Source organism: Papio anubis, chromosome 5, assembly GCF_008728515.1.
Source record: "Papio anubis isolate 15944 chromosome 5, Panubis1.0, whole genome shotgun sequence".
In the NCBI taxonomy this organism is placed as follows: domain Eukaryota; kingdom Metazoa; phylum Chordata; class Mammalia; order Primates; family Cercopithecidae; genus Papio; species Papio anubis.
The window spans coordinates 32967193-32992384 of NC_044980.1; the positions used below are offsets into that span (position 1 = coordinate 32967193).

At 42.9% G+C, this 25192-nt stretch overlaps 1 protein-coding gene and 1 pseudogene across 2 annotated transcripts in view; both read right to left on the bottom strand.

Moving 5' to 3' along the window:
- Positions 1–25192, bottom strand: part of ADAMTS12 (ADAM metallopeptidase with thrombospondin type 1 motif 12) — a 389831-nt gene that overhangs the window by 215624 nt on the left and 149015 nt on the right. Inside the window, exon 3 of the mRNA XM_003899561.4 lies at positions 23414–23558. Coding sequence (XP_003899610.4) covers positions 23414–23558 — 145 coding nt within the window. The remainder of the gene's footprint in view (positions 1–23413; positions 23559–25192) is intronic.
- Positions 221–1163, bottom strand: LOC101019981 (annotated as a pseudogene). The gene has a single exon (XR_647896.3). The product of XR_647896.3 is annotated as a 40S ribosomal protein S2 pseudogene (transcript).

Below are 25192 nucleotides of genomic sequence, written 5' to 3' on the forward strand. Positions count from 1 at the left end.
TATGAAACTGAAATGTTCCATGTTGATTGATGATGTTGGAAGCTGATCATGTGTTTGATTTTTTCCGGGGCCAGATAACATTAAAAGTGTTAAACACTAAACAACATTTAGTGTTGTTTTCTTTGAGAATAAAGGATTCTTAGAGCTTTTAAAATGGTAATGATGATAATAAAGGCATCCAAACTACTGTAGTTTCTTTTTTTTTTTTTTTTTTTTTTTTAGTAACAGGCTTAATTCACTTTATTTTTCTTGTATAAAAACCCTATGTCGTAGCCACAGCTGGAGCCTGGGTCCGCTGCACAGAGACTCTGGTGTGGGTCTTGACAAGGTGGTCAGTGAATTCCTGATAGGGAGACTTGGTAAATACAGTCTCCTTCCAGAGGTCAGGGGTCAGGTAGCTGTAGGTCTTACAGATGGCATCAAAGGTGGCCTTGGCGAAGTTGCCCAGGGTGGCAGTGCAGCCCCGGGCTGAGGTGTAGCAGTCATCAATACCAGCCATCATGAGCAGCTTCTTGGGCACAGGCGCTGAGACGATGCCAGTGCCCCTGGGTGCAGGGATGAGGCGCACCAGCACAGAGCCGCAGCGGTCAGTCACCTTGCAAGGGACGGTGTGTGGCTTGCCGATCTTGTTCCCCCAGTAGCCTCTGCGCACCGGGACAATGGAGAGTTTGGCCAGGATGATGGCCCCACGGATGGCAGTGGCCACCTCCTTGGAGCACTTAACACCCCGGCCGACGTGGCCATTGTAGTCCCCAGTAGCAACAAACGCCTTGAACCTGGTGCGCTGGCCAGCACGGGTCTGCTTCTGCACCTGCATAATCTTCAAAACCTCGTCTTTGAGAGAAGCCCCCAAGAAAAAGTCAATGATCTCAGATTCCTTAATGGGCAAAGAGAAGAGGTAGATCTCCTCCAGGGACTTGATCTTCATGTCCTTGACCAAGCGGCCCAGCTTAGTGACGGGCATCCACTCCTTATCCTCGGCCTTGCCTCCGCGAGTTCCGCGGCCTCGGCCCCGGCCCCGTCCACGGCCGTGACCCCGGCCCTGGATGCCACTGCCGAAACCACCGCGGAAGCCACCGCGGTTCCCCATCCCAGGGCCACCAGGGCCTCCGGGCCCTCCCGCTGCACCGGCGTCATCCGCCATTTGGTGTTCTCTTGGAGAAGAAGCCTTTTTTTTTTTTTTTTTTGGCTGGGTTTTTTTTGCTTTTTTTTTTTGACACAGAGTCTCACTCTTGTCACCCAGGCTGGGGTGCAACAGTGCAATCTCGGCTCACAGCAACCTCCACCGCCTGAGTTCAAGTGATTCTCCTGCCTCAGCCTCCCAAGTAACTGGGAACACGTCTGTACCACCATGCCTGGCTAATTTTTGTATTTTTAGTAGAGACAGGGTTTCACCATGTTGGCCAGGCTGGTCTCGAACTCCTGACCTCAGTTGATCCACCCACCTCGGCCTCCCAAAATGCTGGGATTACAGGCATGAGCCACCACGCCCAGCCTGTAGTTTGTTTTTAAAACATAAAATTGTTGGCATATTTTCCATAACCCAAAAGTAGAAGTTCTGATACTAAGGTTATTTTATATTTATCAGGAGTGGTCCTTCAGAGGGTTTTGCATTCTGCAGAATTTTTGTGTTCATGGGCTTCCAATTCTGAAGGCATCCCCTTTCATTCTTGGTATTTACAAACAGGAAAAGAAAGCACAAGCCTCACGCAGAAAGTAACCTCAACATTTCCCCAGGATGTTTACGGAATGGGCAGTGTGGAGAAGGCATTCCAATAATGCTGCCTGACCACTGTCGGGTTTTTCAATAACAAGTCTGTGTTGTCCTTTCACTCACACACATTATGAAACTCATCAGGAATTCCCTGTCTTATTCCAGTTATAGGGAACATGATTCAGAACCGGTCTCCGTACTGCGATCTGCTGGGGAACAGCAGGGTTAGCCTTACTGCTTTCCCGAAGATTCCTAGAGAGTTCTGCAAAACGGATAAATCTGGCCTTCAATGGCTTCCAGCAAGTTCTAAACAGACTGTCAGCATCTTCCCCACGAGTTCAGTCTGCATAAAGGTTTTCATGTCTTTTCACTGTAAAAGCATCCTACATCATGGTCCCTGGAATGGAAATAAAAAGTAGATGCCAGAACCAGCTGCCCACATGTGCTCTTCTGCTTACTGAGAAAACCTGAGATCAAGGGAATAACAGAAAAGAAGGTGAAGGTATCCAACATCCCGTGCAAGTACCTGCATTCTGTTTGCTCTGGTAAGAATCCAGTGGCCCTTGTTCTTGGTACTCTGCCATCTTTGACAAAAGGGCACCGATGTTGGGAAGCAGTGTGCTGTGGTCGACAGGCCCCTGTAAGATTGGGAGAACTACTTCTTCCAGGATCATCTCGACAGGCGGCGACTCTATCAAATGTTAGCCATTCCCTTCCCTAATTAAGGTTCCTAGTCCTTTATCTGAAATGCTTGTCAGGCCAGATGTGTTTTAGAATTTGGAATTTTTGCAATTATAAAAGAAATTTGGAAAGTGAAATAGTGGTTGCCAGGGGCTGGGGAAAGGGGGAAATGGGGAGCTGTTTGATAGGTACAGAGTTTCAGGTTAACAAGTAAAAAGAATTCTGGAGATTGGTTGCACAACAATGTGAATATACAATCAGTATTGAATGGCACCCTTAAAAGTGGTCAAGATAGTAAATTTTGTGTTATATGTATTTTACCACAACTTTTTTAAAAAGTCATTTAATTCCTATATTCTATGCTTCCAAATACCTGGGTATTTTCAGGGTAGTGCCCTGAAATCAAACACGTGGATATTTCTGCAGCAAAATGTGCAACTAGTCTCACTAGCTGAGATTTACAAAATATCATAAATTGCCTCGTATTAATTCAAGTCAGTTTTGCCACCAAGGGAGTTTGCTGAACATTCACTGAAAGACTTTTGGTTTTCAGGGGGCTCTGGAATTTGGAATTGCAGTTTTCAGGAACTGTGAGCCTGCAGCTGTCACTCACCCACCCTACCTTTGTGCAACATTTTCATTACCCACAGTTTACAGAGGAGAAAATAGAAACAAGAAGTAATAGCAGTAGGAAAGTAGTCACTTGCCCAAGGACAGCCAGCTCGTCGGAATCCAAACTTCCTGGTACCACTGTTAAGCCCTCACCTTAACCGCAGGCTACCGTGGGCACAGACAGGCTCACCCAACTACAGAATCTTAAAGAGGTCTCTTGAAGTTTTAAGAAAGATGCCAGAGGATTCATCCCAATATGGGCGCTAGTAGAAAGTGTGTGGGATGGGGCTACCTGGAGGCTTTGATAATGGCCTCCCCATCTTAGAAGGCCATAACGCTGCCCTCTCACCAGTCCCTGATAAGTGCCATTCTCCGAACCAGGAGCAGGAGTGGATAAACTACTGCTCTGTGGCTGTTGGCACTGCCCTTTGACTTTTTTTTTTTTTTTGGTTACTCAGGCATAAAGTACAGAATCTCGCCAATCAGGTGAACTTTTCCAATGCTAATAGCTGCTTTAGGCTGGAACTGTTCTCAAGAGATGAAGGTATGTAAATTAAGTGTCTTTGATGCCTCCTTTAAAAAGTGTTAAACACTAAACAACATTTAGTGTTGTTTTCTTTGAGAATAAAGGATTCTTAGAGCTTTTAAAATGGTAATGATGATAATAAAGGCATCCAAACTACTGTAGTTTCTTTTTTTTTTTTTTTTTGGCTGGGTTTTTTTTGTTTTTTTTGTTTTTTTTTTTTTTTTAAATTTATTTATTATTATTATACTTTAAGTTGTAGGGTACATGTGCATAACATGCAGGTTTGTTACATATGTATACTTGTGCCATGTTGGTCTGCTGCACCCATCAACTCGTCATTTACATCAGGTATAACTCCCAATGCAATCCCTCCCCCCTCCCCCCTCCCCATGATAGGCCCCGGTGTGTGATGTTCCCCTTCCTGAGTCCAAGTGATCTCGTTGTTCAGTTCCCACCTATGAGTGAGAACATGCGGTGTTTGGTTTTCTGTTCTTGTGATAGTTTGCTAAGAATGATGGTTTCCAGCTGCATCCATGTCCCTACAAAGGACGCAAACTCATCCTTTTTTATGGCTGCATAGTATTCCATGGTGTATATGTGCCACATTTTCTTAATCCAATCTGTCACTGATGGACATTTGGGTTGATTCCAAGTCTTTGCTATTGTGAATAGTGCTGCAATAAACATACGTGTGCATGTGTCTTTATAGCAGCATAATTTATAATCCTTTGGGTATATCCCCAGTAATGGGATGGCTGGGTCATATGGTACATCTAGTTCTAGATCCTTGAGGAATCGCCATACTGTTTTCCATAATGGTTGAACTAGTTTACAATCCCACCAACAGTGTAAAAGTGTTCCTATTTCTCCACATCCTCTCCAGCACCTGTTGTTTCCTGACTTTTTAATGATCGCCATTCTAACTGGTGTGAGATGGTATCTCATTGTGGTTTTGATTTGCATTTCTCTGATGGCCAGTGATGATGAGCATTTTTTCATATGTCTGTTGGCTGTATGAATGTCTTCTTTTGAGAAATGTCTGTTCATATCCTTTGCCCACTTTTTGATGGGGTTGTTTTTTTCTTGTAAATTTGTTTGAGTTCTTTGTAGGTTCTGGATATGAGCCCTTTGTCAGATGAGTAGATTGCAAAAATTTTCTCCCATTCTGTAGGTTGCCTGTTCACTCTGATGGTAGTTTCTTTTGCTGTGCAGAAGCTCTTTAGTTTAATGAGATCCCATTTGTCAATTTTAGCTTTTGCTGCCGTTGCTTTTGGTGTTTTAGACATGAAGTCTTTGCCCATGCCTATGTCCTGAATGGTACTACCTAGGTTTTCCTCTAGGATTTTTATGGTATTAGGTCTAACATTTAAGTCTCTAATCCATCTTTAATTAATTTTTGTATAAGGAGTAAGGAAAGGATCCAGTTTCAGCTTTCTACTTATGGCTAGCCAATTTTCCCAGCACCATTTATTAAATAGGGAATCCTTTCCCCATTTCTTGTTTTTCTCAGGTTTGTCGAAGATCAGATGGCTGTAGATGTGTGGTATTATTTCTGAGGACTCTGTTCTGTTCCATTGGTCTATATCTCTGTTTTGGTACCAGTACCATGCTGTTTTGGTTACTGTAGCCTTGTAGTATAGTTTGAAGTCAGGTAGCGTGATGCCTCCAGCTTTGTTCTTTTGACTTAGGATTGTCTTGGAGATGCGGGCTCTTTTTTGGTTCCATATGAACTTTAAAGCAGTTTTTTCCAATTCTGTGAAGAAACTCATTGGTAGCTTGATGGGGATGGCATTGAATCTATAAATTACCTTGGGCAGTATGGCCATTTTCACGATATTGATTCTTCCTATCCATGAGCATGGTATGTTCTTCCATTTGTTTGTGTCCTCTTTTATTTCACTGAGCAGTGGTTTGTAGTTCTCCTTGAAGAGGTCCTTTACATCCCTTGTAAGTTGGATTCCTAGGTATTTGATTCTCTTTGAAGCAATTGTGAATGGAAGTTCATTCATGATTTGGCTCTCTGTTTGTCTGTTACTGGTGTATAAGAATGCTTGTGATTTTTGCACATTAATTTTGTATCCTGAGACTTTGCTGAAGTTGCTTATCAGCTTAAGGAGATTTTGGGCTGAGACAATGGGGTTTTCTAAATATACAATCATGTCATCTGCAAACAGGGACAATTTGACTTCTTCTTTTCCTAACTGAATACCCCTGATTTCTTTCTCTTGCCTAATTGCCCTAGCCAGAACTTCCAACACTATGTTGAATAGGAGTGGTGAGAGAGGGCATCCCTGTCTTGTGCCAGTTTTCAAAGGGAATTTTTCCAGTTTTTGCCCATTCAGTATGATATTGGCTGTGGGTTTGTCATAAATAGCTCTTATTATTTTGAGGTACGTTCCATCAATACCGAATTTATTGAGCGTTTTTAGCATGAAGGGCTGTTGAATTTTGTCAAAAGCCTTTTCTGCATCTATTGAGATAATCATGTGGTTCTTGTCTTTGGTTCTGTTTATATGCTGGATTATGTTTATTGATTTGCGAATGTTGAACCAGCCTTGCATCCCAGGGATGAAGCCCACTTGATCATGGTGGGTAAGCTTTTTGATGTGTTGTTGAATCCGGTTTGCCAGTATTTTATTGAGGATTTTTGCATCGATGTTCATCAGGGATATTGGTCTAAAATTCTCTTTTTTTGTTGTATCTCTGCCAGGCTTTGGTATCAGGATGATGTTGGCCTCATAAAATGAGTTAGGGAGGATTCCCTCTTTTTCTATTGATTGGAATAGTTTCAGAAGGAATGGTACCAACTCCTCCTTATACCTCTGGTAGAATTCAGCTGTGAATCCATCTGGTCCTGGACTTTTTTTGGTTGGTAGGCTATTAATTATTGCCTCAATTTCAGAGCCTACTATTGGTCTATTCAGGGATTCAACTTCTTCCTGGTTTAGTCTTGGAAGAGTGTAAGTGTCCAGGAAATTATCCATTTCTTCTAGGTTTTCCAGTTTATTTGCGTAGAGGTGTTTATAGTATTCTCTGATGGTAGTTTGTATTTCTGTGGGGTCGGTGGTGATATCCCCTTTATCATTTTTTATTGCGTCTATTTGATTCTTCTCTCTTTTCTTCTTTATTAGTCTTGCTAGCGGTCTGTCAATTTTGTTGATCTTTTCAAAAAACCAACTCCTGGATTCATTGATTTTTTGGAGGGTTTTTTGTGTCTCTATCTCCTTCAGTTCTGCTCTGATCTTAGTTATCTCTTGCCTTCTGCTAGCTTTGGAATGTGTTTGCTCTTGCTTCTCTAGTTCTTTTAATTGCGATGTTAGAGTGTCAATTTTTGATCTTTCCTGCTTTCTCTTGTGGGCATTTAGTGCTATAAATTTCCCTCTACACACTGCTTTAAATGTGTCCCAGAGATTCTGGTATGTTGTATCTTTGTTCTCATTGGTTTCAAAGAACATCTTTATTTCTGCCTTCATTTCGTGATGTACCCAGTAGTCATTCAGGAGCAGGTTGTTCAGTTTCCATGTAGTTGAGCGGTTTTGATTGAGTTTCTTAGTCCTGAGTTCTAGTTTGATTGCACTGTGGTCTGAGAGACAGTTTGTTATAATTTCTGTTCTTGTACATTTGCTGAGGAGTGCTTTACTTCCAATTATATGGTCAATTTTGGAGTAAGTACGATGTGGAGCTGAGAAGAATGTATATTCTGTTGATTTGGGGTGGAGAGTTCTATAGATGTCTATTAGGTCTGCTTGCTGCAGAGATGAGTTCAATTCCTGGATATCCTTGTTAACTTTCTGTCTTGTTGATCTGTCTAATGTTGACAGTGGAGTGTTGAAGTCTCCCATTATTATTGTATGGGAGTCTAAGTCTATTTGTAAGTCTCTAAGGACTTGCTTTATGAATCTGGGTGCTCCTGTATTGGGTGCATATATATTTAGGATAGTTAGCTCTTCCTGTTGAATTGATCCCTTTACCATTATGTAATGGCCTTCTTTGTCTCTTTTGATCTTTGATGGTTTAAAGTCTGTTTTATCAGAGACTAGGATTGCAACCCCTGCTTTTTTTTGTTCTCCATTTGCTTGGTAAATCTTCCTCCATCCCTTTATTTTGAGCCTATGTATGTCTCTGCGTGTGAGATGGGTCTCCTGAATACAGCAGACTGATGGGTCTTGACTCTTTATCCAGTTTGCCAGTCTGTGTCTTTTAATTGGAGCATTTAGTCCATTTACATTTAAGGTTAAGATTGTTATGTGTGAACTTGATCCTGCCATTATGATATTAACTGGTTATTTTGCTTGTTAGTTGATGCAGTTTCTTCCTAGCCTCGATGGTCTTTACATTTTGGCATGTTTTTGCAATGGCTGGTACCGGTTGTTCCTTTCCATGTTGAGTGCTTCCTTCAGGGTCTCTTGTAAGGCAGGCCTAGTGGTGACAAAATCTCTAAGCATTTGCTTATCTGTAAAGGATTTTATTTCTCCTTCACTTATGAAACTTAGTTTGGCTGGATATGAAATTCTGGGTTTAAAATTCTTTTCTTTAAGAATGTTGAATATTGGCCCCCACTCTCTTCTGGCTTGGAGAGTTTCTGCCGAGAGATCTGCTGTGAGTCTGATGGGCTTCCCTTTGTGGGTAACCCGACCCTTCTCTCTGGCTGCCCTTAAGATTTTTTCCTTCATTTCAACTTTGGTGAATCTGGCAATTATGTGTCTTGGAGTTGCTCTTCTCGAGGAGTATCTTTGTGGCGTTCTCTGTATTTCCTGGATTTGAATGTTGGCCTGCCCTACTAGGTTGGGGAAGTTCTCCTGGATGATATCCTGAAGAGTGTTTTCCAACTTGGTTCCATTTTCCCCCTCACTTTCAGGCACCCCAATCAGACGTAAATTTGGTCTTTTTACATAATCCCATACTTCTTGCAGGCTTTGTTCATTTCTTTTTCTTCTTTTTTCTTTTGGTTTCTCTTCTCGCTTCATTTCATTCATTTGATCCTCAATCGCTGATACTCTTTCTTCCAGTTGATCGAGTCGGTTACTGAAGCTTGTGCATTTGTCATGTATTTCTCGTGTCATGGTTTTCATCTCTTTCATTTCGTTTATGACCTTCTCTGCATTAATTAGTCTAGCCGTCAATTCTTCAACTTTTTTTTCAAGATTTTTAGTTTCTTTGCGCTGGGTACGTAATTCCTCCTTTAGCTCTGAGAAATTTGATGGACTGAAGCCTTCTTCTCTCATCTCGTCAAAGTCATTCTCCGTCCAGCTTTGATCCGATGCTGGCGATGAGCTGCGCTCCTTTGCCGGGGGAGATGCGCTCTTATTTTTTGAATTTCCAGCTTTTCTGCCCTGCTTTTTCCCCATCTTTGTGGTTTTATCTGCCTCTGGTCTTTGATGATGGTGATGTACTGATGGGGTTTTGGTGTAGGTGTCCTTCCTGTTTGATAGTTTTCCTTCTAACAGTCAGGACCCTCAGCTGTAGGTCTGTTGGAGATTGCTTGAGGTCCACTCCAGACCCTGTTTGCCTGGGTATCAGCAGCAGAGGCTGCAGAAGATAGAATATTTCTGAACAGCGAGTGTACCTGTCTGATTCTTGCTTTGGAAGCTTCCTCTCAGGGGTGTACTCCACCCTGTGAGGTGTGGGGTGTCAGACTGCCCCTAGTGGGGGATGTCTCCCAGTTAGGCTACTCAGGGGTCAGGGACCCACTTGAGCAGGCAGTCTGTCCGTTCTCAGATCTCAGCCTCAGTGTTGGGAGATCCACTGCTCTCTTCAAAGCTGTCAGACAGAGTCGTTTGCGTCTGCAGAGGTTTCTGCTGCTTTGTTGTTGTTGTTGTTGTTGTTGTGTAGCTGTGCCCTGTCCCCAGAGGTGGAGTCTACAGAGACAGGCAGGTTTCCTTGAGCTGCTGTGAGCTCCACCCAGTTGAAGCTTCCCAGCAGCTTTGTTTACCTACTTAAGCCTCAGCAATGGCGGGCGCCCCTCCCCCAGCCTGGCTGCTGCCTTGCCGGTAGATCACAGACTGCTGTGCTAGCAATGAGGGAGGCTCCGTGGGCGTGGGACCCTCCCGGCCAGGTGTGGGATATGATCTCCTGGTGTCCCTGTTTGCTTAAAGCGCAATATTGGGGTGGGAGTTACCCGGTTTTCCAGGTGTTGTGTGTCTCAGTTCCCGTGGCTAGGAAAAGGGATTCCCTTCCCCCTTGCGCTTCCCAGGTGAGGCGATGCCTCGCCCTGCTTCAGCTCTCGCTGGTCGGGCGGCAGCAGCTGACCAGCACCGATCGTCCGGCACTCCCCAGTGAGATGAACCCAGTACCTCAGTTGAAAATGCAGAAATCACCGGTCTTCTGTGTCGCTGGCGCTGGGAGTTGGAGACTGGAGCTGTTCCTATTCGGCCATCTTGCTCCGCCCCTCTGTTTTTTTTTTTTGACACAGAGTCTCACTCTTGTCACCCAGGCTGGGGTGCAACAGTGCAATCTCGGCTCACAGCAACCTCCACCTCCTGGGTTCAAGTGATTCTCCTGCCTCAGCCTCCCAAGTAGCTGGGAACACATGTGTGTACCACCATGCCTGGCTCATTTTTGTATTTTTAGTATATTCCAGGGGAAATGAGACCAAAAGAGTTCTAAAGTCCCACAAAGAGCTAATTAGAAAAGGCTTTCAGCTTTCACCTCTCATGTCACGGGTCACCTGCCCTGTCCTTTGGTTAGGAATGGTTCCCAGTTGCAGATATTGTATCAAAAATTGATCTTTCCACCAGACCTGCATTTGTAATGCCTGTCTTCTGCACATCAACATCAGTGCCATGGGAAACCTACTAAGTTGGTCAGTTTCTGCATCATGGCACTGCCCTGGCTCAGGAAGGACAGAGCCAGTCCTCAAGCCATCAGCACTGCTGATCCTATTGGAAAGGAACTGAAGAGCCAAGGCCAGTGTTCTGGAGGAGCTGGCACAAAGGCTGGTTCCCCGTGCAATGTCTTTGAGAGGATGGAGTGGGGAGAAGACGTTTCACGAGCCTTCTGCCCTTTCTGGTGTCAATTTAGCAGCAGTAATTCTCTAAGACATGTGGCCAGTGTGCTGGTCAGCTGCTGGTGGGGCTGACATTGGCTCTATTCTTAGCACAACTTCTCCAGCAAGGGAAAGCCTTTTGTTCGGAGGTGTTGGGACTCCCTTGCTAGTTAGGTTAAACAAAGAGCTCCTCTGTTGACTGAGAGAATACCTCAGGCTTTCAACATGTTGCCTTTAAAGAGAACAGATAGAACTTCCATAAATCCCTGAGTCATCACAGTTGAGCAAGCCATCTTTACCTCCTGGAGCTGACAGTGTGTGGCATGACGAATGTTTAAACACACACGTACACCCCACACATCAACACACACTCTTTCACACACACATAAACACACACACATATAGGCAAACACATACACCTTCTCCATACACACACACACACACACACACACACTACACACACACCCCCACTGGGCTGAGTTTAGCTGAAACGCTAGGTCCTGAACTTAGAATAACAGCTCTGTTGTATTTGACACTACTCAAATGCATGTGGAGTCTTTTTAACCAAATACCACATTTCAGAAGAAATCGTGTATATGTGTATGTGCGTGCATGTGTGCGTACGTGTGTGGTCTTACACATCTGATGCCAGGATAAGGAGCCATGCCCTGGATAAGTAGGCACTCAAATCTGTCATATTCTCACCTCTCTCCCTGACAGATATTAGGGATCTTGCATCCAGACTCAGTTTCTAGGACTGCCACTTCCTCCCTTCAATGTTCTGATGTGTGATGATGAGCTAGACACATCCACTCACCCATAACCCTGAAGTTCTGCCGCCTCTTTTGGTCCTGGCTGTCCCTTCTGGGTCAGAGGCAGAGTGCCAGGAGCAGTGGGCCTGTGCTTCTACGTTTATGGCTGTTAGGGATGGGGCAAGGGTGGAAAGAAGGCAGAAGGCCTGGTAGGAGAAAGCACCTGAGAGACAGATGTCGGGGTTACCAGAAAGATGGGTCAAGATCTTCCCTTTTAGATGTGAGATGCCAGTGTGTACAAGCCCACTTGATGGGCTTTAAACCACATTAGTGTGAATAAAGAATGCCGAGATTGCTTTGTTTCTAGATATTGCAGAATCGAACCAGAAAGACTCATAACTTACAAAAGTTAAGAGAATTCCAACCCCTTCATGTAACTGATGAGGAAAAATAAGGGTGGGATTTATGTAACTTGCCCAAGTCAGAGAATGACAGAGGTGGTACCAGAACATAATTCTCCCAGTTTCCAGTTCATTTATCTCTCAACTCTAACGTGAAGAAGAGAGAAATATGTAAAACTCATTTGACTGTAAATAAGCAAGACTAAAAAGAATAATAAATAATCATTGCTTTTCATCTATGGCAAATAATACAGCAATCTCAGGTATATCATTAATGTGTGTCAGATTCACCTCCATTTTTTGCAAGTAAAGCAACCCTAATCCCGGGCACAGCTACATAACTTGTAGAACACAGTGCAAAATCAAAATGTAGGGCTCTGGCCTGGGGCAGGGAGGTCAGTCTTCCCCTCGCCGAGGGGCCCACCACGCCAGTCCACCACAGATGGGCGGCTCCCAAGGGATTGAAAGCTCTGCACAGGGATGTGTGTGGTACCTGGATGATGGGGCTGTGGGGGTGAGAGGTCCCCTAAGTCATCTGCCAAATGCAATCTTGGGATGGGGAGGATGACTGCCATGTCCCACTCTAAGACACTGTGGGGCACACACCCAATCCTGACCCTCCCCATGTTTGCACCCAGGCTCCTTCCAGGGGCATAGAGGGATAATGAAGCATAGGCCTCCCTGCTTCCATGTGACCTGGTCACTGCCCAAGACAGGGGGTCCCAGTGGTAGTGGGATTGGAGCAGAAAGGGAGAGGCCAGGTGGGGCTAGGGAACCAAGGGGCCAGGGAGAAAGTAACAGAGAACCCAACTCCAGAAGGCAGGAGGTGGGCCGTGAGTGAAGCCATGTCCCAGGCTGCAGCCCATGCTCCACTGTCTCCTCAGACTTCACCTACAAAGCGCACATTCAAATATTAAAAACACTAAAAACTTCAAGACGCTACCTCAAAGCACTACACCCCAAGCATGGAACTCTTTCTAGTGTAAGGCCTTGTGTGGCCCCTCTAGCCACCGTCCCATGCAGCCAGCCCTGACAAAACTTCACTGATGGGTGTATGTGTAGTTTCCTGCTGCACACACAGTGTAGCTTAGCGCTCCTGGGTTGGCAGAAGTAAAGGAGCTCTGTGCTGGCAGGATGGCCAGTGGATGCTGTGTTCATCTGCCAGGGCTGCCATGACAGAGTGCCGCAGACTGGCGGCCTAAACCACAGGAACAGATTTTCCCACAGTTCTGAAGGGTGGAAGGCCTAGATGAGGTATCTGAAGGTTGGGTTTCTCCTGAGGCCTCTCTCCTCGGCTTGCAGATGAGGCTTTCTCTCTGTGTCCTCATGGGGTCTTTCCTCTGGACATGCTTGTGTCCAAATTTCTTCTTCTTATGAGGGAAAAGTCAAAGCCCACTATAATGACCTTATTTTAATTTAATTAAGTCTTTAAGACCCTATCTCCAAATACAGTCACATTCTGAGGTCCTGGGGGTTAAGATTTCAACATATGGATTTTGGGGAGGACACCATTTAGCTCCTAACAGACACCACTTCTCAAGTGCTGAATATCAGTAGAAGCAATCTTGGAAAATGGCTCCCTAAGAATCCAAACCCACTTGTTTTTTGGAGACGGAGTCTCACTCTGTCACCAGGCTGGAGTGCAGTGACACCATCTCGGCTCACAGTAACCTCGGCCTCCCAGGTTCAAGTGTTTCTCCTGCCTCAACCTCCCAAGTAGCTGGTATTACAGGCATGTGCCACCACACCCAGCTAATTTTTGTATTTTTAGTAGAGACGGGGTGTTTCACCATGTTGGCCAGGATGGTCTCAATCTCTTGACCTCATGATCTGCCCGCCTCAGCCTCCCAAAGTGCTGGGATTACACCAAAACCACTTTTGTGGCTTATTTTGAGGAAACATTTCTAACCCTCCTAATTACATTAATTCCTCTGCTAGATACTCTTATAGCATTTGTCACCATGTTCATGCATATGATTTTGTGATTTTTTGTTTAAGTTATTTTTCTACTAGACTGTAAGTCTCTGAGGGCAGGGCCTAATCTGACAGGTTCAGAGCTGTGTCCCTTAGTACCTGACAAATTAAAATTTCTTGAAAAAAAAGGAGGTCAATCAATGACACACAAAGCAATGTAATTAAAGGTCTTGAACTTTCTCATTTTTGGCTTACTGGCCCAAAAAGTGCCCTAGGGGATTCATTAATCTGCCTTTGAAGGGGAGGATTAGAGCATAAAGTACATTGATAATTTCCTCAAACATCTGATGTCAAATCTAACAAGTAAACTTCTTTCCCCATTAAAGGATATCACCACATTAAAAAAAAAAATGTGGTGATGTATGAGACTTCCAGCTGCTGCACAGAAATGGGACACTGTGGGGGTGGGAATGCTTGTTTTCCCAAACATTGGCATTAATCAAGCTGTGGGACACATTCATAGTTAACATTAGTTGCTGCCAAAGAACACATTTGCCTTGTCTCAGTGGTTCCCAGTGCTTCTGGAATGCTAAGACCCTTGCCCCAGGTAAGACTGATATCTACGCACACCCGCAGTGCCACACTGCAAACACACATCATTTGCTCATGCAATTAATTAACAGACATTTGTTAAATAATTAGTATGCATCAGATACTAGGCTTGATACTTAAAATACAAAGATGTGTCTACTGGTGGAAATAAGATCCAAGTTCAATAGGATAATCACTAATGAAGCTATAATTCACTCATGTATTTACTCATTCATTCATTCATTCATTCATTCATTCAGCATTTACCAGATGCTCACGACTATGGCCAACTCTATCTTAGGCAACTGAAGGATACTGCAGAGAACAAAAGCGAGAAAGTATTTGCCTGGATGGAGCATATTTCTGGTTCATGGAAGACAGATAATAAACCAATAAACAAATAAGCAGCTAAAATAACGTCGGGTGATGACAAGTGCTGTGAAAAAATAAAGTAGGATAAAGGGCTTGCAAAGTGATGGAGGGAAGCCATCTCAAACAGTGGTCAGGGAAGGCTTCTCTGGGTATTTTGAGCTGATTAACACGAAAGGGTGAGCCATAAAGAAATTTGGGAGAGGAGTGTTCCAGGCAGAGAGAACAGCCAGGGCAAAGGCCTTGCAGTGAGCCCACTTCAGGGAACACTGAGGAGGCAGACAAGGAAAAGGAGAGCGGTGGGAGATGAGGTAGATGATAACAAGGGGCCACATCAGAATGCAGATTAAGCTCAAGAAACGGTGGGGGCTAGCAGGCCTCGGAGGCAGTCTAGGGTTGGGAAAGGCGGCACTATTCGAAATGAGACTGGAAGAATGCCAGAAATCTACTTAGCGAACTGGATGAGAATTTGTCCTCCCACTGCCTACAGGAAACTAAAAAGTATGCATGCTCTAGGCTCAGGGACAAGCACCCAGTTTGCTAAGATTGCTGTGGCCAACTGGCTGGGCCTCAGGGCCTCATCTTCGGTATCATCCTCCAAGGCTCCTGCCTCTTTTGTATCTGCCTAGAGAACACACCTGCTCCTCTCTACCCAAGAGCTCTCTTAGGTCTCCATCTCTACATTCCTGCCTGCTTCAATATTTTGTTCACCCTTGTATCCTAAGTACCTGGTGTCTGGCACAGTGTGAGTGTGGGAGCTCATTAAGTAAATGAAATAACTTTCTTTCTTTTCCATCTGCGTCTACCCATCCATCTATTCATCCATCCAACCATCCATCCAACCATCCACCCACCCTTCTTTCCTTCTATCCATACATAAATATATACACAATCTGCTTTTCTCCAAAATAAAGATTTTAAGGAGTCCTTTTATTTTTAACTACACCATCAGGCCACAAGCCCTTTGCCACATCTTTGTCTCTGGTACACATTCCTCTTCAGGAGTGAGGTAAGTTGCAGCCACTGCTGGTTTGCAGGCCATTCAGAGCACACACTAAATTCCTCCAGGAAAGAGTGGCTATCCTCAGGGTTTAAACTGGCTCCATATAGGTAAAATAGAAGTATCTAATAAGCTATAAAATGCATCACAGACAGTCAGTTCAATACTTTAGTTGCACATATTTAAGTTCCTGCTGTGTCCAGGAACTCTGACAAATCTTGGGAACACCCCTGGGCATAAGCAGACATGACTCCTGTCCCCACTGAGCTTCTTGTCTAGGGAAAGACACAGGCAGATACTCATATGATAGAGCCTGTGGTAGGGTATGAAATAGGTAGTGTTCTAATGGAAGCCATGCGCGGGTCCTACAGAATAAGTAGAAGTCACTCAGAAAAGCATTTGCAGAGAATAAGTTTCAGGGAGAAGAAATCTAAGGGCAAGGGATAGCGGTGATGAAAAGCAAAGCTTCTTTAAATAATACAAATGAGGTCAGGATGGCACCAGGCTATATTTGGAGTGACAAGAGAATGCGCTCCCAAAAGGTACTAAAAGAGCCGGGTCTTTATCCTGAGGGTAATGGGTTCACTGACAGGCTTTAGTCATGGGAAAGATATGATCTGATTTGTGTTTTGGAAATATTTCTCTGACTTCTAATGGGAGACATCAAGGGTAAGTATACTAGTGAGGAAGCTGCTGCAATCATCCAAGTGAGAGGTGACAGATGCTGGGGCACAGTAATGACACTAGGGAAAGCCAGACAATTTAGAAAACTATTTAGGGAGGCAGAAATGACAGGACTTGGTAATAATGTGAGTTGGCTGAGGACATGGATTAAAGAAGGCCAACCTCACCAGGGGTTTACTTGCCACACAGAGCTTTGAAGCTAGAAATTTGGTAATTTGTTTTGGGTTTTGTTTCATTTTTTTAAAAAATGAAAGACAGGGTTTCACTGTCATCCAGGCTGGAGTGCAGCAGCATGATTATAGCTCACTGCAGCCTCAATCTCCTGGCTCAAGCAATCCTTCTGCCTCAGCCTTCTGGGCAGCTGGGACTACAGGTGTGCACCACCACTTCTGGCCAATTAAAAAAAAATTTATTTTTCGTAAAGATGATGTCTTGCTATGTAGCCCAGGCTGGTCTTGAACTCCTGGGGTCAGTCAATCCTCCCACATAGGCCTCCCATAGCACTGGCGTTGCAGGCATGAGCTGCTGTACCCGGCTCCTTGTTGGTTTCCTTTAGAGTGCATCTCACTTTTTCATCAGAACTTCTGATGACTCTACGGGTGAGGGGTAGAAAGCTCAGAGGCCCTCTCAGGCCTTTGCAGGATGAAGCCAGAAGGTGGGTCAGAACAGAACAAGCCTCCTCCTGCCTCCACCCAAGGCAGATGGCAGCACAGGAATGATGAAGGGCCAAGCTCGAAGCTACTTATTCATTGCCCTACAGAGTTGTGGGAAATGCCAGAGAGCTTAGATAATGAACACATCAAGTAACATTTCTTTAGCATTAGGACATTCTGTCCTACAAAAGAACCATCTGTCAGGTGAAACTGATCCTTTGCTCATATTGATCCAAAGGCCCCCTCCCACCCCAGAATGCCTCCCACAGTGCTCTTGGCTGTTCTGAGTTCAGTTCCGCACTTCAGTGCAGCCTCCGCCACTGTGACAGCACCGGCTCAGCACGGAGCATCCTGGAGGAGATAAGACAAGCAGATGTTGTGTTTCCAGGAGAGCCGTTTCCTTATCGGGGCATGGAAACCCAGGCACCTGAAGGGATGAAGGAACATACGAAAAGAATATCCAGTGCTGAGGAAATGCAAAGAAGAAGATTATCTGCATGAAGGCTGGTTAATGAAAAAAGGCTTAAAAAAAAACCAAACTGAGTATCTCAGAGCTACAGAGAAACTATGCTGAGGCCTCTGGCACTCTGAGTAACTAAAGTCTTGGTCTCGAATTTTATCAAGCAAACAAGACTAATAAGGTTATTATTTTATCTCCCTATATGTTCATGCATTAAGCATTTCCCCAAATTTTCACCAACAGTCTTTTCATCCCTCTCGTTAGTAAAAACTTGAAGCGCTTTATCAATCCTTCCACCAGTCCTTATAGCAGATAATAATAATATATATACACATGCCACCCCTCCAAAAATAGAAGAAACAATAAAAAACAAACGTAGAGCAACAATTAAAATGTTCACTACCTCATAGCAAAGCAAAGCACAAACTACTGTGGAACCACCTCTATTCACAAGGCAATCAAGTAATCAAGAAATTCAAGACAAGACTCAGGCAGGTTGTGTCAAGAAATGTTTGTGTTAGCCAAGGAAAACAAATAGTACCATCTATTGAGTACATGTTAAATCCAATGTGGAGTATGGTGGTCACTTAGAATCTTCAACTCACTGGATTTCCATGAAATCAGAACAAAATTATAAACATCCCCCAAGTTTATAACTTTGTTCTGATTTATCAGATTGGTGCTCTCACAAGCTAATAAATTCCAAGGAGCTAGTGTTAATGGTATTGTACCATTGACATTTATTTATATTTGAGCATGTAATTTTCAAAAGCAACTCACAATTTCCGAATGTCTTAGATAAGAAGTTCACTTGAGGCTTTGATTTCTTGCAATAGACCAGATATTCTTCAACATGCTCCAGTACTAAGCCCCTCACAATAGTAAAACATGAAAGAAAGAAGAAATCCTCAGAGGCCAAAAGTAGAAAAAAAAATTAAGCAAAACAATTCAGACGAAAAAATAAAAGATGCAGCATGATGATCTTTACGTGTCAATGTGGTTAGGCTGCAGTCCCCGTTATTCAATCAAACACTAATCTGGGTGTTGCTAGGAAGGCATTTTGTAGATGTGATTAAAGCCTATAATCAGTTGGCTGTTAGCAAGGAAAATGACTCCTCATAATGTAGCAGGCCTGATTTAATCAGTCAAAAAGAAGAACTGGGTCTAGAGCAGAGCCGAGATTTTCCAGAAGAAGAAATGTTGTGTTTTTTGGGCACAGCGGTTTCAGCCTGTGCCCGAGAGTTCTAGCCTGACCTTTTGGCTGGCCTGCCCATGAATTTGGGACTTGCCGAGTCAGCCCCCACTATTGCATGAGCCAATTTCTTACAATGAATTTCTTAATATATATTTCCTACTGGTTGTTCTTATCTGATTGAACCCTGACTGGCACATGGCACTGGTAGCTCATCTGGGATATCTGTTGCTCCCTATTTTTGCTCTGGGGAAAAAAGACATTAGAACTCATAGGGTGAAAAGTCAGTCTAGGGACTAAATGAAAAAGTAAACCAGAAAACAAGCAAACAAAGTAAGTAAACTAAGCAAACAAAGTGGGCCTTGACTCTAGGTCCAGGGGAGACAACTATTAATTAAGAATCTATAGCCACAAGCCTTAGATTTAGGGCCCATAGATTAGGGCCCAAATTCACAATAGGATATGTGTGATTTTAACATTAAACATATTGAGATAACCACTTCATATTTACCAGACTAACTACATGTAAAAGTGAGAATGCCAAGTACTAGATAGAATATGGGAAAATGGAAACTCTCGTTCACTGCTCTTGAACAATTTTGCATTATCTGTTAAAGTCATAGACATATTTATCTTATTGGTTACTAATTTCATTCCACTACTGGGTGGAATGAACCCAGTACTGGAATATCTATGAACCTGTGTACTAGGAAATATGGACAAGAAGGTTCTTTTCAACATAATGTATAATAGCCCAAGCCTGCAAGCAGTTCAGATCTACTCAAAGGAGACTGGATCGAGTGTGAAAGAACCATGAGATGGAAATTCTACAGAAGAGAAGATGAATGAATTGTAGCTACATATCCTAGCAACTCAATATTGTGTAGCAAAAAGTATAAAACTGTCCTTAAGATTCCAAATCTCTTGTTGGTCTTACTATATATTATAAAGATAAAGCCAGGACTAGATCTCTACTTACTCATGTCCTATACCCAAGCTGTCAGTGCTTCAAAGAGCTATATTCTATTTACAATTCTACCCAAACACCCTAGGAAAAACCTGGTGCAAAGAAGATACCTCATGGATATTTGTTGAATGAATGAATACATTTTGAACACAAGCATGTATGCCAGGAGCCAGACCCTGTTTTTCTAGCCTAGAGTCCTAATGCATGAAATCCCAGACTCCGACCTTACCTGCCAGGACCCTTTTCTGCCATAGATGACCCAGTATCTGTTCTCATCTGATTGATCTGACCAGTGTTCATTCTTCTTCCCCAGATTTCTGAAACAAAAGTTCCCACAGAGACTTCCATCTAACACCACTCAAATCCCAGTGTGATCATGTTCTCACCAAAAAGCCTTAGAGAAAGGAGCATTGTCTCCGCTGATAAAACGAGGTTTTGAAATTTCCCCTGGATTTAATTCAGGCAAGCTATATTTTCCCACTGTTTACCGTAGATTCTAGAAAGTCGATCTTAGAGGAAACAAGAATTTCAGCAGGGCTTACCAAACATAAAGCTTAGAAAAGCAAACAAAACTAGCAAAACAACTTAAGAAAATGTAGCTAAAATTGAGTAAATCAAAAACAAAATAGCATCACATTAAAGGCCTGAAAAATAGAAATTAGGTCACATTGATAAGGGACATATTGTCACACTTGGGCACCTTTCTATGTGGGAAATAAAAATGAGTGAAAGGACAGATTTTAGGAGAAATGAATTGATGTTTTTTCTCTCTTGAAGCACTGGGGTACTTTTAAATTACATCTTTCTTCAATATCTAGAGTGTTCCTCTTTGAACATTACAAAAGCAAAATGCTTTATATATGGTAAAGGTGATCTTTTCTTCGTATAATCACAGTGATTCAGTCTGGCAACATCAACTGACCTGCATGAAACGTACTTTAATGTTGGTTAATGATACCACTACTGTCAGTTAATTCTGTCCTCTCTGCAGGGCAATATAGTATAAGAACACTGCAATGACCTGGTTTAGCAAGGCCAAGAACATTTCATTATATCAAGATTTAAACATTTTTTTTTTTTTTTTTTTTTTTTTGAGACTGAGTCTGGCTCTGTCACCCAGGCTGGAGTGCAGTGGCCGGATCTCAGCTCACTGCAAGCTTCGCCTCCCGGGTTTACGCCATTCTCCTGCCTCAGCCTCCGGAGTAGCTGGGACCACAGGCGCCCGCCACCTCGCCCGGCTAGTTTTTTGTATTTTTTAGTAGAGACGGGGTTTCACCGTGTTAGCCAGGATGGTCTCGATCTCCTGACCTTGTGATCCGCCCGTCTCAGCCTCCCAAAGTGCTGGGATTACAGGCTTGAGCCACCGCGCCCAGCTAAGATTTAAACATTTTAAACATCATGTGTGGTTTAAGAATAGTCACAAGCACATTAGCAATTCTTGAATCTCTACCTACTGTTTAAAGTGTAGCTATACATTACACGTATTGTCTGAGGAAGAGAAATGATCACACACAGTTGATACTTCCTCAATATTTGGAAAAGGCATATTTCTTTTTTCTTTCCATGAGTGACATATATATTAGACACTAATACACTCTAGCTTCATCTTCTTGGCTATGAAATACCCTTTGTCAGTTCCTTTTTGATGACTTACTGAATTCCTACTTTGCACTGAACCCTCTGTTACACACTGACTGGGGAGGGAATACCTATTCTAATAGGGCTTGTGAGAATTATTGATGAAACAAGGTTTATATTCAAGGAAGACTTACAAAGTAAACCGGAGACCGTATAAAGCTTCAGGTAGAATAGAACTGTGACTCGTGAGCTTGGCTATATTCTGACACCAATTACTCTGATGCTTTTGACAATTCTCTCCCTTCTCTGAGACACAACTATCTCTTTGGTGAAAGAAGGAAGGAAGCTACATAAGGCACCCTCAAAGGTTCTTCTAGTAGAGCTCTTCAATTCTAACACTCTGGGGTACTAAGCAGATGTAAGAGTGTCCTTTTTGTGAATTTCTCTACCAGATACTCTCTCATACTTGCTTAGTACCTCAAGATACAAAGGTGGAAAAATTACAGCTGGTGGAAATTCTATCTGGTGGAGAAATCCCATCTGGTGGAGAAATTAGCAAGGCAAAGATTGTATGGCATTAATCAGAGAAGGTTCTTTAGAAGTGGAAAGTCTTGAGACTGGCCTAGAAGCACAACATGAAATGGGATGACAAACGTTGTAATTATGGAGTTGCCCATGCCTTAATAGGGGGCCTTGATATTTGTAAACCCCACTCTTTTCCAATCCATCCCTTCTGTTTTCATGACTAAATATTTGCTATTCTCAATTCATTTGTAATTAACTCTGCCTCAATAGGGGACTTACGAGAGAGAGGTGTTCAAGGTGGGTAGATGAGGAATAGCCTCACTCATTTCACAGAGCAAGGATGCCTACAGGAGCGAGTGTCCAGCCAAGTTCACTCACTATGCTAGTAACTTTCTCCACCGTATTGACATTCTAGGGATTTAAAAGGTACCAGATCACAAAGTGTTCCCCATCACCCAGAGTGTAATAGAACTGGGCAATTATCCAGGTGATGGATCAACGACAAACAAGAGGACGCTAGATATTCACATTGAGACTAACTTATCTGTATTGATACCTTCATCACTCAAATCAGCCACATGATATATTTCATCCCTTTTCTTGATACTTGTTAGAGGATTTAGCCAGTAAGTTATCTAATTTAAAACAAAGCTGCAGTAACTTACTGAAGTTAACAATTTAAAGCAGTTGCCTGTTTTTGTGTACAGAAAACATTTTAGATTCAAAAGTTCCTTATTGCTTACATGCTCTAAGATGATAGAAGAAACTCCCAGGGAAGTTGCTATCTGGCATAGGGTCTGGGTGAAGTCTGTAGGGAAGTCACTTGTCCCCTTGTTCTTTCATTCTCCTGTTTGCAAAGCTCCAGTTCTGAGTCCCTCCTGCCCTTTTCAGAATCTACCTTTCCTCACTCCCTCATCATCTGTTTTCCCTTTGAGGTCTATAGTTTCCAAATCCTCAAGACACATAAATAATGTCAGGGATTCCTTTTGTTAATGGCCCCTCTGGCATTGTTTTCTTCTCTGAAGAAAGGAGATATTATACAACATTTAAGAAACTGTCCCGATTCCCAATCCTGATAAACTAATGCATAGTTTATTATCTCCTACACACTAAGAAGAATGTGGGAGTTGCAAGGAAGTGACTTGGATCAGTTTACTTCTGAAAACTACCTGAAATTATTTGGGACAAGGCCAAGAGGACCAATTCAGATCATTCTTGGGGCTTAAGGACAGGGAACGCAGCTCAGCAAACTGCAGACACGACACTGTGTAGCCGAAAGAGGCTTTACTGAATTCATCATCTGACAATGTGTTGATAATTTTTTCAGTTTTTCTTCACACATTATTATCAGCATCATCAAACATTTAAATCTGCCTTCCATATGCAGATGTGACAAGCTGTCTGGTAATATTCTATACTAATGTATTATAACACTGCTAATACTGAAAATCATTACATCTTTATTTTAACTATTTTCCTCTACACTTTTCAGAAGAGTTTTTTTTAAAAAATTCATTATAAATGTCTTATAAGTATCATCAATTAATGTGGCAAAGATGCTTTCATTTCCTTCTCATTAAGAATATGCAGAGACTCAAGTATTGACAAGTGAAAGGGTTTATACAACCAACAAGAATGTACACTTTCTGGCAACAGAATACAGAAGAGATTTGAATGTCATGAAGATATTTTTTAAAAAAGAATACAGAGGAGATAAGAGACTTGAATAAGAATAGGTCATGTTTTAATAAAACAACCAAAAGAACAAAACGGATTCCTCAATCCAGGAGGATATGTGAGTCACAATACCGTTTAATCCACAGGTTGGCTCCTTGGTTTCTGGAACTTTCTGCCTCCTGTAAACGATGTGCGGGTGGTACCCTCCCTCAACCAGTGGGTGCTTCTTCACGGGTTCAATGAAAAAGTCTCCATGTGGTAGTTGGAAAAATCCAGTCTGTAAATACATTCAACAAGAAAGTTTATTTTAACCAATTCTATATACATACAAAAAGCAAAGTGAAAAATTCTACAGCTTATGAGTATCTCTGAAACTCCTAAGACCAGTGCTTTTAGAGTCTGCTGTTTGATCTCATAGAAGAGTTACATGCAAATAATTTAGTGAAATACCTTTATAGTCATCGTTACTAAATATTTGGGAGTCACAGATCCCTTTGTGACCTTATTGAAAAAAGTACACATGTACACATGAATCCGAAATGCAGCCTACAATTCTTTAGGTTCACAGATTCCTCTAAAACCCATTGCTGGGTATCTATGGATCCCAAATGAAGATCCAGTGTTTCCCAGTTGTTCTATTATGGAGTTGGGACCTATGTCCCACACTCCATTGACAACTTTTAGAACATTTGCCTGCATGGGTGTAGCCCAGCCACATATTCACACAACTGAGTGTTTAATGGCACTCTTCACTCAAGAAAACGAAGAAACATAATACAAAGTCCTTGATCTGAGACTGAGTTTCAGGGGCCTACGGCAGAAAGCTCTCTGTCAGTTTCTAGGGAAAGGGGGACGTTCTCATTTCACAGATATGAAAATCAGTGACATGCTACAGAACACTGGCCAATGAGTAACTCCTTTTAGAGGTCAGGTCTAGATGTGCTCTAACCTACAACTCTCTTGTCCTTTCAGGAAAATGTTTAGTGCCCATTTGAGGTGCTTAGAAAACTGCTTTGTCAATGATCTCCTAAGAATCCGGGTTTAACTCTCAGGATCTCAACGCTAAGTCTATGTAACAAAGGAACTGACCTAGACGGACTGCTTGGGGCATCACATTAAAGTGATCAGGAGCTCAGACTAGGGAATTAAACTGGGTTCAAACTAAATAACTCCTCCATGCAATAGGAGTGACTGGCTGAGTTTTTAATTTCTCAGCTGAAAAATAGGATAAATCAAGGGTTGCTATGAAGAGTAAATGAGTTAATATAGGCAAAGGTCTTAGAAGAGGGCCTGGCTCATAGTCTCACCTACCATTAGGCTCTTTCTGGATCTCTGATTCTATGTCAGTTTATTGCAATAGGGTCTCCAGAGTCAATATAGCAGTTCAGTAAATGTTAAGGTTGCAAAACTGAACTTGGAAACATGGGGGCTTAAGGAAACTGCACAAGGCTTTCAAGGTTCAAGCTCCTTTCACTATTCCTCAGTAACTCAAGGCTTCCTGCTCTGCAGATGAGTCTGAAGACAAGCTGAGGAGCCCCCACAGTCAGGAGGCAAGAGGGGCACCAACAAAGAGGAACGCTGGTCTCCACCGGACAGCTCTAGACTTGGGAGTCTTTCCAAAATGTGTGCTTCACTGTAGACAGTAATGTAACCAGATCTTAACACAAACCTCACAATCGGCTTCCTATTTTGATTGCTGACCTTGGAGTTTATTTAATAATAAGCACCATAGAAACAAATAGAGCACTTTACTGGGAGTAATAAGAACAGCTGTGTGACCTCAAATGGGTCATGCAAACTTTTTGAGGCACAAAGCCCTCTTCTGTAAAAGGGGGCAACACCTACTACCTCATAGGGCTGTTAGGGGAATCAAATGAGGTGAAGCTTGTAAAAGTGCCATGCAAACTGCTT